Genomic DNA, 12824 nt, shown 5'->3' on the forward strand with positions numbered 1-12824 from the left:
GGTCATCAAACATAAATTAGAATATTTCAAGATTCCCCATTTCGACTCTTAGTTCTTCCTCTTCTTTCTTTGCAGGAGCCTCACGTCAATGCTTGCTATAAACATTTTTACTATTTTGTCAGAGAATTTGATTTAGTCAGAGAACAGGAATTCGAGCCTTTGGAGGAGCTAACTAAGAGAATATGCAAAGACTAAAAAAAATGTAACATTTTAAACTATGGTGCAAGTACAAACCGGTGGGTCTGAATTGCTCATTTTATAACTCAGTGTCCCGAAGTGGTTGTGAGTCATTAATTTTGCTTTAACTTTTAAGATTTCATTGTGTTTAAATGTATTCCTATTGTTTCCAAAATTGAATTTGAAATGCCTTGTGCGGTTTCTATGCATGCTAAATCTCCTTATTGTTTTAAAGCAAAGACATTATGGGACTAGATTCTAATTATGTTTAAAATAACGTGAAAAAACTCGAGATGATGTAGATTTCTTGTGAGTACATGGGTTTATAGATTCTATGTGAGCACGTGAGCTCATGTGTGAATTTCACGTGAGTTTACATGAAAGGCTTTATGAGAGCTGTGTAATATGTATTGAATGTAAGCTACGTAAATATAAAGGTTGTATTGGATGTATGTGGTGTATTCTACCCACAAAAAAGGCACTTTAATATTGCTTCAACTAAGTATGATTTAGCGATTGTATTAATCTAACGTCTTTAAGTAAATTAGTGCCTGAAGACCAATTAACGAGTCTTGCATTGTATTTAATCATTTTATTTATTTTAACATCTTTAATTTATTCAATCAATATATTTTTTTAATTTAATCTATTTTAGTGTTTGTCTAATTTATTCATTTCATTTATTTAACTTCTTTAAAATGTAGTACCCTTGTCTGCTATTTTAGGTTTTAATACTTGAATAGTTCAGAGGTTCATTTGCCCTAGTCAATAAGTTAAAAAGGGGAAAAACTAATAAATCTGGTTCATTTCTAGTTTGGAAAGAATGCCTAAAATCAGTTAGTTTTTTATTGTGTTATTGAATATATAGAGGGAATTTTAAAATGGACTTGGCAAAATTGACCTCTGATAAACGTTTAGTTTTCATTGATAGTAAAGAGGATTTAGGCAGATTTCCAATCATATTAGGTTGTGAGAGATGTTTTCAGTTAAATATTTGATAGAATGTTTTTGACAAAATGTCATGAACTTGTCCAGTATTCTATATTTTACTTTTAAACCCATTTGTAAAACTGGAAAAAAGGACAATGTAAAGGATTTCGTATTTGGTGATCATAACCTGTATTTAAACAGCATTCTTAGAATGTAATATGTTTATTCGCTTTAATAGCTTCATGTAACATGAACTTTCAGAAAATTGGCATTAAATAACGCATGGAGCTACTATAATCTGAAAGAAAAAATACAAAATGGTAGTGACAGTATTGCCACTGTCAGTGGCAAGTGGCGGTAATTCATTTTCAAGACAATAAGATGTGTGGAAAGCGTCAAGCAATAAAATCAGTAGCTAAAATGACGAACAAAATATTGCACTACCGCATGGTTCTGTTGTCAAAGTTGTATTTTCGAAGTAAAGATCTATTGTCATTCTTTCTAGTTAGTCTAATAAGTATCTAGTTGTAAAATTTACTTGGTCGGGAGAAAAAATCTAAAGGCAAAAATTGGACTGTAGGCATTTCAGTCCAGAGTCCATGGTGAGTTTATGTTATGGGACATTCAAGGAAGTCCGATTAAGCTCATTAGATCATCTTCATAAGAAATAAAGAAAGAGCAAAGGATAATTTTTTTTAGCCTTTTTTTTCATATTTTAATTTTAGATATGTGACCTTTGTGAAACATGGTTGCCAAACGGTACAAGCTTATAGAAGGCGTCAAAGATAAGAACGATAAATAGTTCTTAAATTAGTCTTCGAAATATTAAATATCTAGTTGAGAGAAATATTTAGCTCATTCAACCATGAGAATTAGCATTAAGGTCACTATCATACCTATTACCTAAGAGTTCACAGACTCTTTGTTTCCCAGTTATAAGTCTGTGCTGTATTGGATTTAAGGAAAAATTGAAACGAGGGAACTTTTTAACTGTTCAAAGTAATTGTCAAGTTAGGAGTCATTGCTTAGTTCTGGTCGTAAGGGTGCTATCATGTCTCATGCTTAGAATTTTAAATACCATTTCTACATTTCTTTAAGTGTAGATCTAGTCTTTCTTTTCTTAGAAAATCCAAATATACATCACCTTACTTTCAGTTATAGCTTTTTTATAGCAAAATAGCTATGGGGAACAAAATTTGACTTTATTATGTTAACACCAATAAATTGAGCTTCTTATCTGGTATTTCTGCTTAATTCTAGTTTATTTTCTAAATTTTTATCTGAACCGTTGTTATTGTGCAAATGTTTCTTTTAAGTTTGTTACTTAACTGCTTGAGAAGTTATCTCAATAAAAAATATTTATGCAAATTCATAAAACATAATGGGACAAAACTTTATGAACGCTGTGTCCGTAGATTTGTGCAAGTTTTTTTTTCTGATTGCGTTAAGCAAAAAAAAAAAATTGAAAAATGATAATCATTGCCCAAAATTGTCTGTACTAGAAAATATCTAAGTAAATTTTTGAATCCAGCATAAAAAGTTGTGTTTTATAATCTTCCTCAAAGTGAAGCTTCTTTCTAATCCAAATACTCAATGTTGTCAAAATAACGGGAAATCAGCACTAAAATAAGCACTTTTTGATCGTTTTGGGGCTTTGAAAGCAATGATATATGATCTATTCACGAAACTTTGTTTTCATACGAGATGGGCCATTGTACTCTATGATGATGATTTTTTGTACTAACAAGTGCGAGAGGCATCTGTATTTTTTTTTCATGTAAAATTGCTACTTCTTATGAATAATTGGATTTTGCAACATGCAAAATTTACATGGATATTTTCTAGCACAGACAGTTGCGCTTTATAATCTTCCTTAAAGTGAAGCTTCTTTCTAATCCCAAACACTCAGTGTTGTCAAAATAACGGTAAATCAGCACTAATCTTTGATAATTACTTTCTCCTTTATAGTCAACAGATATCTGGTTTTTCCGTATAATTTAATGTATATTAGGTAGTATCAGTTCTATTCAATTATAATGTTTTGTTCACATTTCATTGCCGTCCTTTTAATTCTTTTGTGTTTCAAATCGTCCATTTATTTGAATATCTCATCCGAAAATTTGAGTTCATTAGAATCGAAAGGGGAAATGCAATAGAAAGTTTAAATTGAATCCCCTAAAAGCCAATTATTGGAAATCCTGCTGTAGGATAATTCTCTTATATAAAATGAGGTAATTCTTGGTATTTTTTATCCTTTTTTTTGCAGACTCTCCTAAAATCTATTATGGTAGTGTTTGGTTTAAGTCATGCCTCAGTTTATTCTGAGTAGGTCCCTCTTAATTTTATAAATCTTTTTTTTTAAAGGCACATACTTACCTAAAGTTTTTTCCTTTACTTTTTTATTTTCCATTCACCTCTTAACATTAAAGTAAAGCAAAGCAAGCGAATTAAGCAAAGCGAATGAGGTTTTGAAGTATCGAGTTACTGCTGGCCGTAACTTCCTTCCCGAGTTACAGCTTGCTATAATAATAATAATAATAATAATAATAATAATAATAATAATAATAATAATAATAATAATAATAATAATTTATTTATAACCCACATCATAACAAGTTATGGCGCTTGTGGAGTAACACAAAAAAAGGAAAAAAGAAAATGAAATACACTGCAAATAAAATACATTACAAATAAAAAAAAAAAACACTACGCTACAATGAGATTAACCGAACAGACGGACCAAAGGATGGTGAGGCGATAAACGATAAAAAGCTGATTCCGACAACCTTCCATGCAGCAAGGCCAACTTTGCACTTAAATCAGGGACATCAAATTTACGAATTATCTTGCCATTGCTATACCAAGGGGGGAGATAAAGTAAAAATTTATAATATCTGAAATAAAAATTCCGTATCTGATTAACATCATTTTTCTTTAGAAGGGGATAAAGACCGGAAAGATAAAGGACAGAATGATCACAGAATGTACCATATAGCCTACCCAGTGCACGTCTATTATACTTTCCTCGATTAGCAACTATCTTAGAATAGCCCATCTTAGACTTAGGCTATCCCAAGTATCTAAGTAAAGATTCACTTCATTTAGCAATATACCCTTTGTAATGACTATTGGAACTCCCCATCCAGCCTCAGCCGTACTATATTTTCACAGCAGCAAATCATATGAATGATTGACGACTTCTTCTTGATGCCGATTATATATTTAGATATAGTATATAATAATGTATTTCTGTCCTTTTCCCTCGGTATGGGATTTGTGTATGTTATTAATACCAAATCTTTCAAATAAATTGGAATCAAAAGCTACCATATTGAAATTCAACAGTGCGTGAAATAGCGTCTTTAAGAGATATTTGTCGGAAAGATACTTCGGGATCCTCCCATATCTGCCAGAACAGCAGAGAACAAATCTATTACGTATAAGGAAAAATAGTGAAAAAAATGTATAAAAAGCTAATGAAAAATTAGCGAATTACTGGGTGAGGGAAACCCCCTCCACCTCTTGTGTACTTGCTTCTTTTCAGAGGATTTTTTTTATGAATTATAAATATAATTTTGCAACATAAATTATAGACACAATTTTTTGAAGTATTTGACAAATTTTTTTAGTAATGACTCGTTCATTAGAGAATCCACAGGGTTCGTTCTTTTTTAGTTCTTACTTTTATTTATTTTTTGTTTTTTAAACGTTTTTTGTTATTACTCGTATTTTACAGGAGTAGTAATACAAAAATACAGAAAATGTTCTTTAAAGTTTGTTATATAGCATCGTAGTCAATGACATGTTTTAAGTCTATGAAGTATAAAGCCAAAGACCAATGTAAGATTTTGAACTTTCAACTAGTGTTGCTAGGCATTTACTCCATTTTAATTCTTTTGGATAGTGGTTACTTAATGGCTTCAAGCCAGTTCTTTTTCTCAATTTTTTTTCTGCAATTTTGGTTTATTTTCTCGAAAAAGGGTGGATTAGGCGTATCTTTGTTTTAATGGTTGTGCTGTTTTATGCCAGCCATCTGGTATCTGCTTTTGACTCGGCTAAATTTTACGATCACCGAACTTGAGACCATCATAGATTTATCCCGATAGAGTTTTGTTTCGTTGGTATGTTGTTTCCGTTGGCGATTATAGTCGTCAAAGAGTGTGTTTTATCGTTGTTGTTGTTTTCCAAGCTTTTGATAAATAAGAGTGTTTGCATAGAGGGAAGGGATACGGGAATTCCCCGTGTTCTCGAATTAAGAATGCTCCTTTAGTTGTCAAATTTGTGTATTCAATATCTATTGAATCAGAATAGCTTTAACCCTAGATGCTGCCCTTATGGCTTGTTATGTGCTATTTTAGAAAATATCAAGAATATGAGACAACTTCATTGTTAAACTTATTAAATGTAATTTTAGCACTGAGTAAAGACAGAAGTAAAAGTTGACGTTAAATAAAAGACATTGTTGCAAAATTGTAAATACAGGTAACGCTATTCAAAGACGCATCCCATTCTCTGATAATAAGAAAAAATTTCTGAAATGGCTGAATTCGCAATGAATGAAATACATACAGAATTTGTTTTTTTTTTTGCTTTGTTTCCGTTAGACATGCTAACGACTAATTTTTTTTTTATTCTGAATTGAAAAGTTATGCTTCAGTTGGGTATTATCTTACATCATAACAAAAAGATGAATAAAACTTTTCTTACGTAGTGGCTCTGTTAAGTTTTTCATGAATATGAATTTTCCTTGAGATATACTTTATAGGGCGTAATCGACCTAAATCCCGAAGAAAAGCCATATATCACTCTAAATCTCTTAAATCACTAGAAACAAAAAGTGTATCGTAGTTAGATATGAGAAAACACTCCCTGAAACTATGAATACCTGAAGTTTGCGATTCGTGTGATATGGCCATTTTCATTTTAAGCATAATAATACGAACAAAAACCGAGAATGTTGTTTTTGTTTTGTTTTAATTGTTAGTATTTCGTTAAAATCGTTCATTGTAAGAGTAATTGTCAGATGTTTATTGACATTCATGCTGGGTTTTTGTAATTTACATCAATTGGTAGACTATAATTCTTATATGGATGCCGCTATTTAAAATATCGAGCCAAAAGAATACTAGCATGGATGTTATTCTAGCTTTGGCAATTTTCGAAAAATTTGGCTGCCAAATGGGACCTTTAACAGCCAATTTGTGTAAATTAGCTCAATCTACAACGTTTATTAATCAACGTTTTATGCTGTAGTCTTGAATAACTCAGGAATCTTATTGCCAAATTGTGTATTTGACGGCGCTACTCAGTGTTGTTTTTACTGCTTTAAAATAAACATGACTCTTGCTAAAGTGCTTGTGTTTAATATTCTTACTGTTATGCCGGTTTCACATTGAAATTTCGCCTATCACACTGGTGCTTCCATAAACTCTGTAGGTCAAATTTGTATATGCATTAGTCAACTATCAAAAAAGAAGACGAAGAAATATTTTCTATAATATGTTTTATCTAAAAAATGAAAGACTTCGGAGAAAGAAATGTTATCCGTCTTTAATATGCCAGCTCCAGCAGGGACTAAGATTGCTCTGTTGATTGTTCTTCGGGATAAAGATGAGCAGAAATTTAGACATTAGATTACCCTGTGCTGGAAGTAGCCTAAGTAAGCTAAGCTAGATAAACCTTGCCTTCACAAAGTCTATTTCTGAAGAATTTAAATTATCAAGTTTCAATTCAAACAATTCAACTCATTTTCGATTGTCTATGTTGCTCACGTTACGGAGTTAAAGTGGCTTATACAGACCTCAAGTAAACCAGTGAGAAAGGCCTATTTACCAAATGTGAAACAGGTATTAATGTTTGTAACAATTTATACGTTGATGATTGTGGTATGAATTGACATCTTTGTCCCTATTTATTGTCAGATTGTGGTTTGTTGCTTTATTTTTAATTAAAGTAGTAAAATGCAAGTTTGATTTATTCTTTCGTGATTACGTTTCTGTTCGCAAGGAATTTGTATGCATAAATCCCTGAGTGTGATTCTTTAAATATTTAAGTCGACCAGAATTAATTTTTAAAGTTTAAATAATAACCTAGACTATTATACCGTGCATTAGATAAAAGAAAAGAGAAAATATTATAAATACGTATACGTAGGATTTAGCTACAGAAACGAGCTTTCGAGGAAATCTTAATGATAGAAATGAATTCTGATTAAAACTAGAAATGAAACTTAAGCTATTTTAAATCCATTTTTGATCCAATCAAACATTTGTTAATTCAAGGGGGTACCTAATTTCTGGTCACTTTAATTTATTGACTAATTTTTTTGACGAGGCATTTCCGTCTTCGAATGCTGTAGATTCGCTTGTCATTAATTCGCAATAGGTGAATACAGTTGGTAAATTAATAAAGAGAAAATTCAAGTTGTGATTTTAGCTTTCTTGCTCTTACCTAGTGCTCTTTTAGCTCTTACCAAGTTTGATTTATTCTTTCGTGATTACGGTTTTAGTCACAAGGAATTTTTATGGATAAATCCGTGTGTGTGATTCTTGAAATATTTAAGTCGACCAGAATTTATTTTTAATGTTAAAAGAATTTAAGAATTTAAGTTTTTTAATGTTTTGAAAAGTAGAGTGGAGAGAAAGAGTCAAACTTTAGCGTAAAGAGCGGGGTGATGAAGAGGGAATTGCCCCTTTCATATACGGAGTAATTTTTGTTCGTTTTAAGTTTTAATGTCGCTCCTTACTTTCAGTTAAAAAAAAAACTTGTTTTGTTTTTTTATTTAATAAGATACAAGAGGCAAGGTTTTAATGAGAGAAGAAACTTTTATAAGGCGGATAGAATTGATCTTGGCATCTAGGTTTGCTCGAAACTTTTAGGTATAAGGAAAGATCTAATCATGACTGAAAAGATTGGAAGATTTAAAAACATTTTAAATGTAATGAACAAATCATTACCACAGAGTAGATTAATCTCAGATCGCTCGAATCCGAAGCAAATTTTAAATACCACTGCCCTGTAATGACTATATACGTGATTTAAATTAGGTATGGTTCGTCATTCTAACTAGTGTTTTAACTGTAAAACCAAATGTAATTCATTTGTATTTTGATTCCACTCTAAGAGTCCTACAGTATCTTTATCCTACTGTAAAGATAATGTTTTCTTAAAACAGCAAACTAATCGTACAAACTGTTAAGAGACCATCCATTGAAAACTTGCCGAAGCCACAGCTTTATGAAATCCAATTTAAAGATTAGAAGAAGGATAAACTAAAATTATTACTTAGTAGAGAATCCATACTTTTCTATGTAGAAAAAAACTATATAGTTTCTTTTTACATTTTCTAGTTATATAGTTGATCAGTTTTTCGGGTAAAATACTACTGAACTAAGCTTTTAGAGAAAAAAAAAGCTGTAAGTTAACTTCAGGACTTTAGAAGTCATTTAAGTGCCACTTTTTGTGTTTTTAGCTACCTGTGACGACTTTTTTGTATATATTTTAGCAAAGTTTAAGCGTAAATCCCTGGGTCAAGGTTTGAAAGGAACTTTCCAAGCACAGTTGGATCGTAAAGTGGAGGGTGTTAAGCACCAGAAAATGACTTAGGAAGTGAAAAGCAGCAATAAATACCAGGAAAAACGCTTTAAACTTGATTGAAGAGAGAATGATTTTGAACAAGAAGTTTGTGAATAACAGATCTTACGAGAATAAGCGAAAAGTAGAAAATGGATTAAATGTAAATGAAGGAGATGTGGAATGGGGTGTGTAAAAAAATGCTAAAGGATCTGGAAAACACACCTTTTTGGTATAATAGTAAGATGGTGTATCGTCATTCCAAGAAATTGAGGGGGATTAGTCATTCCGACTTGCCAGAATAAGGATAAGAACGGGACTCAGAATGTGAAAAAGAAAGCTTTAAGAAGAAATGTTGGAACATTTTTACTACGAATCGTCTGTTCAAATGCTTTCTTAAATGTGAGCGGGACATCATTCCCATGGTTTTCAAGTTGATCTTTACGAACAATTATTCTTTGGATTCGATATCCCCGCAGACGCAGGAAGAGGGGCGAGGGGCAGAAATATCCTTCCTCCGGGAAACAAGGAGTCGTTCGGAAGTGCATATAAAAAATAAGAAATAATCGCATTCAAATCTTGGTACAAATGCCTCGACGTTTTGTACTGGTAAGCATATGAACGAATTCTTTTGTCTCAATATTTATTTCTTCATTAGGGGGCTGCTATCACACTGCAGCATTCACATTACAGGCTTAGACCAAGAATTTTCCCAGGAATTGACAAGTCCACCGGCCCTCCTTCATAATTGATGATGAACAATCATACATTGCTGTACGAAATCATATCTAACCTTAAGCGAATGAGTATTAATTAAGCCTGAAAATTAAGTCTAATGAATCTTGTAAATAAATGTCTATATTGACCGTTTAATGTGTGTGGACTATGATTATAATTGAGAACGAACGCGCCACCACTGGGTATTGCTGCCTCTGAAACTAGAAAGCTGAATATAAAGTTCTTTGGTAATTTTAAATCGATAGGCTATCGAATAATTTTCACTCAATAAGTTGTTGGCCAGAATCGTTGCTTTGCGCCACAAAATAACTGAAAATATTACTTTTCTGCAGGGCAGTCTTTTTGGTTATTTAAAAATAGGACCAGAACTGTCTGTTTCCGCCGGTGATGAGCCTTTTATCGATGTTTTAGTACTCCGATCGGTGCTATCACTGTTGGAAAAAAGCAAAATAAAACTAAAGAAACACGCATCCTTATGGGCAAAATGCAAAATCGCAAAGGAAGGAAGAAAACGAGGACAATAAACAGCCAGTGAAAAAATTGAAAAATCATACAAACATTTCGGTCAAGACCCCCGCTTAACTGTACTCAGTGCAGAATAAAACTGATAAAAATATACAAAACCAAACCTTAAAACAAAACAAAAACTAAAATAGGCTGACCCTTTCTGAGTAACGGTGAAAGGGTAATCTGACTAATTGTCATTTTATTTTTTATTCCTATTTTTGTCGGTAGGGGCCTGAAACTTGTGAAAAAGGCTTATTTCATATGCTAAAGCTGATGGTGTAATTCATATCCATTATTCTCTTTATTAGAGGTTTTCCCCTTTTTCAAAAATTTGGCAAACTTTCTTTGGCCCTTATATTTTGGTGATTAGCTTTAAACATGCGTTTTATTGGCTGTGATATCCCCTGCAGATGCAGAAAGGGGAACAAGGGGGCAGCAAGTTTGCCCCCCGGAAACAAGGAGACGCTTGGAAATGTATATAGATGCTTTAGTAACAGGTAAAAACTAATCACACGCAAAATGTGATTCTTAAGATGTGTGTATTGTTATAAATATTCTTTTTGTTTTAGTTTCAGCAACTATTAGCACGAGTTGCTGCTTGCAACCCGTGTCAATTTTGGAATTTCCAGTGACGAAGTCCGTTAGTAACGAACCATAGGAGGCACCATCCTTTACTAAAATAATGGTACCGCATTAATTGTAGTACGACGAGAACACCATATAATTGTTTAATTCTTGTAATATTAAACTACTGGAATTTCTTGACATCGGAAAATCAGCCCGTGTATAGTATTATCCCAACTTGCTTCTCGTACCATGTCTTGATCTGTCGGCATTTGTTCTGTAAAATCCTGAAAAGACAAAGAATTGAAAAATCTTTCGGGAATTCATATGATATTTTTTGATTGTCCACCAGAAGCTGTAGGACGTTATTGAAAGGAATGCAATATCTGTTTTCCCCGCAAGTTAAGTGACAGGGATGCGCATTTGAGCCAAAGAGCTAACTCCACTCTATTTTTTCGTCATGGATCGATACTGGAATCCTGGAAACTGTCCATGGATCTTCTTTAGTCTTTCCCAAGAAACGAACAATGACCGCGTCAGAGATATCGCGTGCGAAAACGATATTTATCTTAGCGACAGTTATTGGATGCTTTGCAGTATTATGGCCAAAAGTATTTTACCCCATGTTACAAGGGGGTGGAACCCTGGAACAACATCACAAGGATGATTCAAGTGAGTTCTTTTTTTTTCATAATGTGACTGTTTTGCATTGAAAGGACCTAAAAATAAATTAAAAAATTACAGTTCTTTCTGGACAATAGATATGAAATTTATGGATAGCGTATTGAATTTTTTTCCGATGGTATAAGGGGAGAAGAAGAGGAGGCAGGTTTTTTCTGTTGGTGTCCTTGCCCCTGTCTAATTTTGAATTTTATTTGAATAAACAGATAGAAAATTAAACTGTTTATGGTAATGAGCAGTAGGTAAAGAGTGGCCCTTGTCGGTAAAAACTCAAGAAAAGATCTAAGTTTGATAATAATATATATATGACAAATTCTTATTTGACGCTGTTTCAAAACGGGGCATAAATTCTGACAGCAACTTAACTGTGGTAAACATTCCACCATGAACATCGTCAAAAAGTACATTCATGAGCCAAAATTTTTCTTGCTTTCCATTAGTGGCCATTAAGATCAATATAGGTAAGGGAGATCAATTATACTCTAGTCTTCCTTTATTCGGAGGAGGAATCTATTTAGAACAGACCCGCAATTTGGGCTCTTGGGAAAAATAGTTCTTATCATACAAAATAGTTTTTTTTTTTAACATCAAGCTGTTTTTGCTAAAATTCAAGAGGATTGTTATGAAAAACAAGAGCTTAAAGAATTGGAATGGGGTTGGCGGTGAAACAAACTGATTTAAAATTTAGAAAAAAAGTTTTACTAAAAAAACAAAGAGCAATGTTAAATACCCACCCCCCTCAATTTGTGGTTTTTACACTAAAACTTGACTTTATTTATTTTATTTTTGTATAATCAAATGTTTCACCACAAGAATACTTTATTAAAATGTTTTGATAATTATAGGATTAATTTAGTTGCGTTGTTTGATTAAGTTCAAATGTTTTGAAAGCCAGTCAGTAAAGCAAACCCTTGCAATTACCAACCTGCTATATTTTGTGCACTCCAACATCCTTTCAGTTCAGCTCTGCTCAAAATAGTGGAGGGTAGAGAGGGTGACACCCAACTTGCATATTTGATTATTCCCGTTGGTATTAAGTTCTAATGTTAGTCTCTCCTTTCATTTAAGAAAAGATTATGTTTTTATTGAATTTTCAGTTAGACTTGACATAGATAAACCTAAGGATGCTTAATCAGTAACAAATCTAATGGGAATACTTGTTCGTGTAGTTTTTGTTATTTCATAAAATCCTTGCGAAAAAAATGCAGAATCTCAGGTTTTTGGGACTATACTTATAGGCTGCGAGAACTGTGATGGGACTGTAAACAAAATGTAGTTTAAGGACCGGTCTAGATGATTGTTCTCTTAATATAAGTTTGGGGCTCATTTATTAGAATACAATTTATTCTAGCCTCTTTAAGACAATAAAATATTGTTTTGTATTGTGTAAGACACAAAATGATAATATCAATTCTCTGTTTAAAAAATAGATAACAGAGACGAAAATCTGGTTTCCAAGTTTTGTCCTAGAACGTTGTTGAAATTTTAGAATGTTTAGTCAATAATGTGTTTTGTTAAACTATTCACGGTAGTCTGTGGTCTTCGGTTTCTAATAAAGTAATGAAAATATATACAAAAGATACAGCGTTGAGATGTATAATACAGAATTATAGATTCTTTTTGGAATATTGTAATGCATTAAACTATGTGTGGCA

The 12824-nt window shown here is 32.5% G+C and overlaps 2 protein-coding genes across 7 annotated transcripts in view; both read left to right on the forward strand.

Moving 5' to 3' along the window:
* Positions 1–10946, forward strand: part of LOC136034815 (MOB kinase activator-like 3) — a 41096-nt gene extending 30150 nt beyond the window's left edge. For 2 of the 4 annotated variants that reach the window (XM_065716248.1, XM_065716249.1), the window contains exon 5: positions 76–7083. In XM_065716248.1, the coding sequence (XP_065572320.1) occupies positions 76–195 (120 nt within the window). In that variant the 3' untranslated portion in view covers positions 196–7083. Of the gene's footprint in view, positions 1–75; positions 7084–10493 lie in introns of those variants that run through there. The other 2 variants (XR_010619250.1, XM_065716250.1) reach the window with 2 other exon arrangements.
* A 5-nt stretch (positions 10947–10951) lies between these two features.
* The window catches only part of LOC136034814 (uncharacterized), a 47404-nt gene continuing 45531 nt past the window's right edge, over positions 10952–12824 (forward strand). For 2 of the 3 annotated variants that reach the window (XM_065716245.1, XM_065716246.1), the window contains exon 1: positions 10963–11160. In XM_065716245.1, coding sequence (XP_065572317.1) covers positions 11016–11160 — 145 coding nt within the window. In that variant the 5' untranslated portion in view covers positions 10963–11015. Of the gene's footprint in view, positions 11161–12824 lie in introns of all 3 variants that reach the window. The other variant, XM_065716247.1, reaches the window with a different exon arrangement.

This window comes from Artemia franciscana, chromosome 13, assembly GCF_032884065.1.
Source record: "Artemia franciscana chromosome 13, ASM3288406v1, whole genome shotgun sequence".
NCBI lineage: Eukaryota > Metazoa > Arthropoda > Branchiopoda > Anostraca > Artemiidae > Artemia > Artemia franciscana.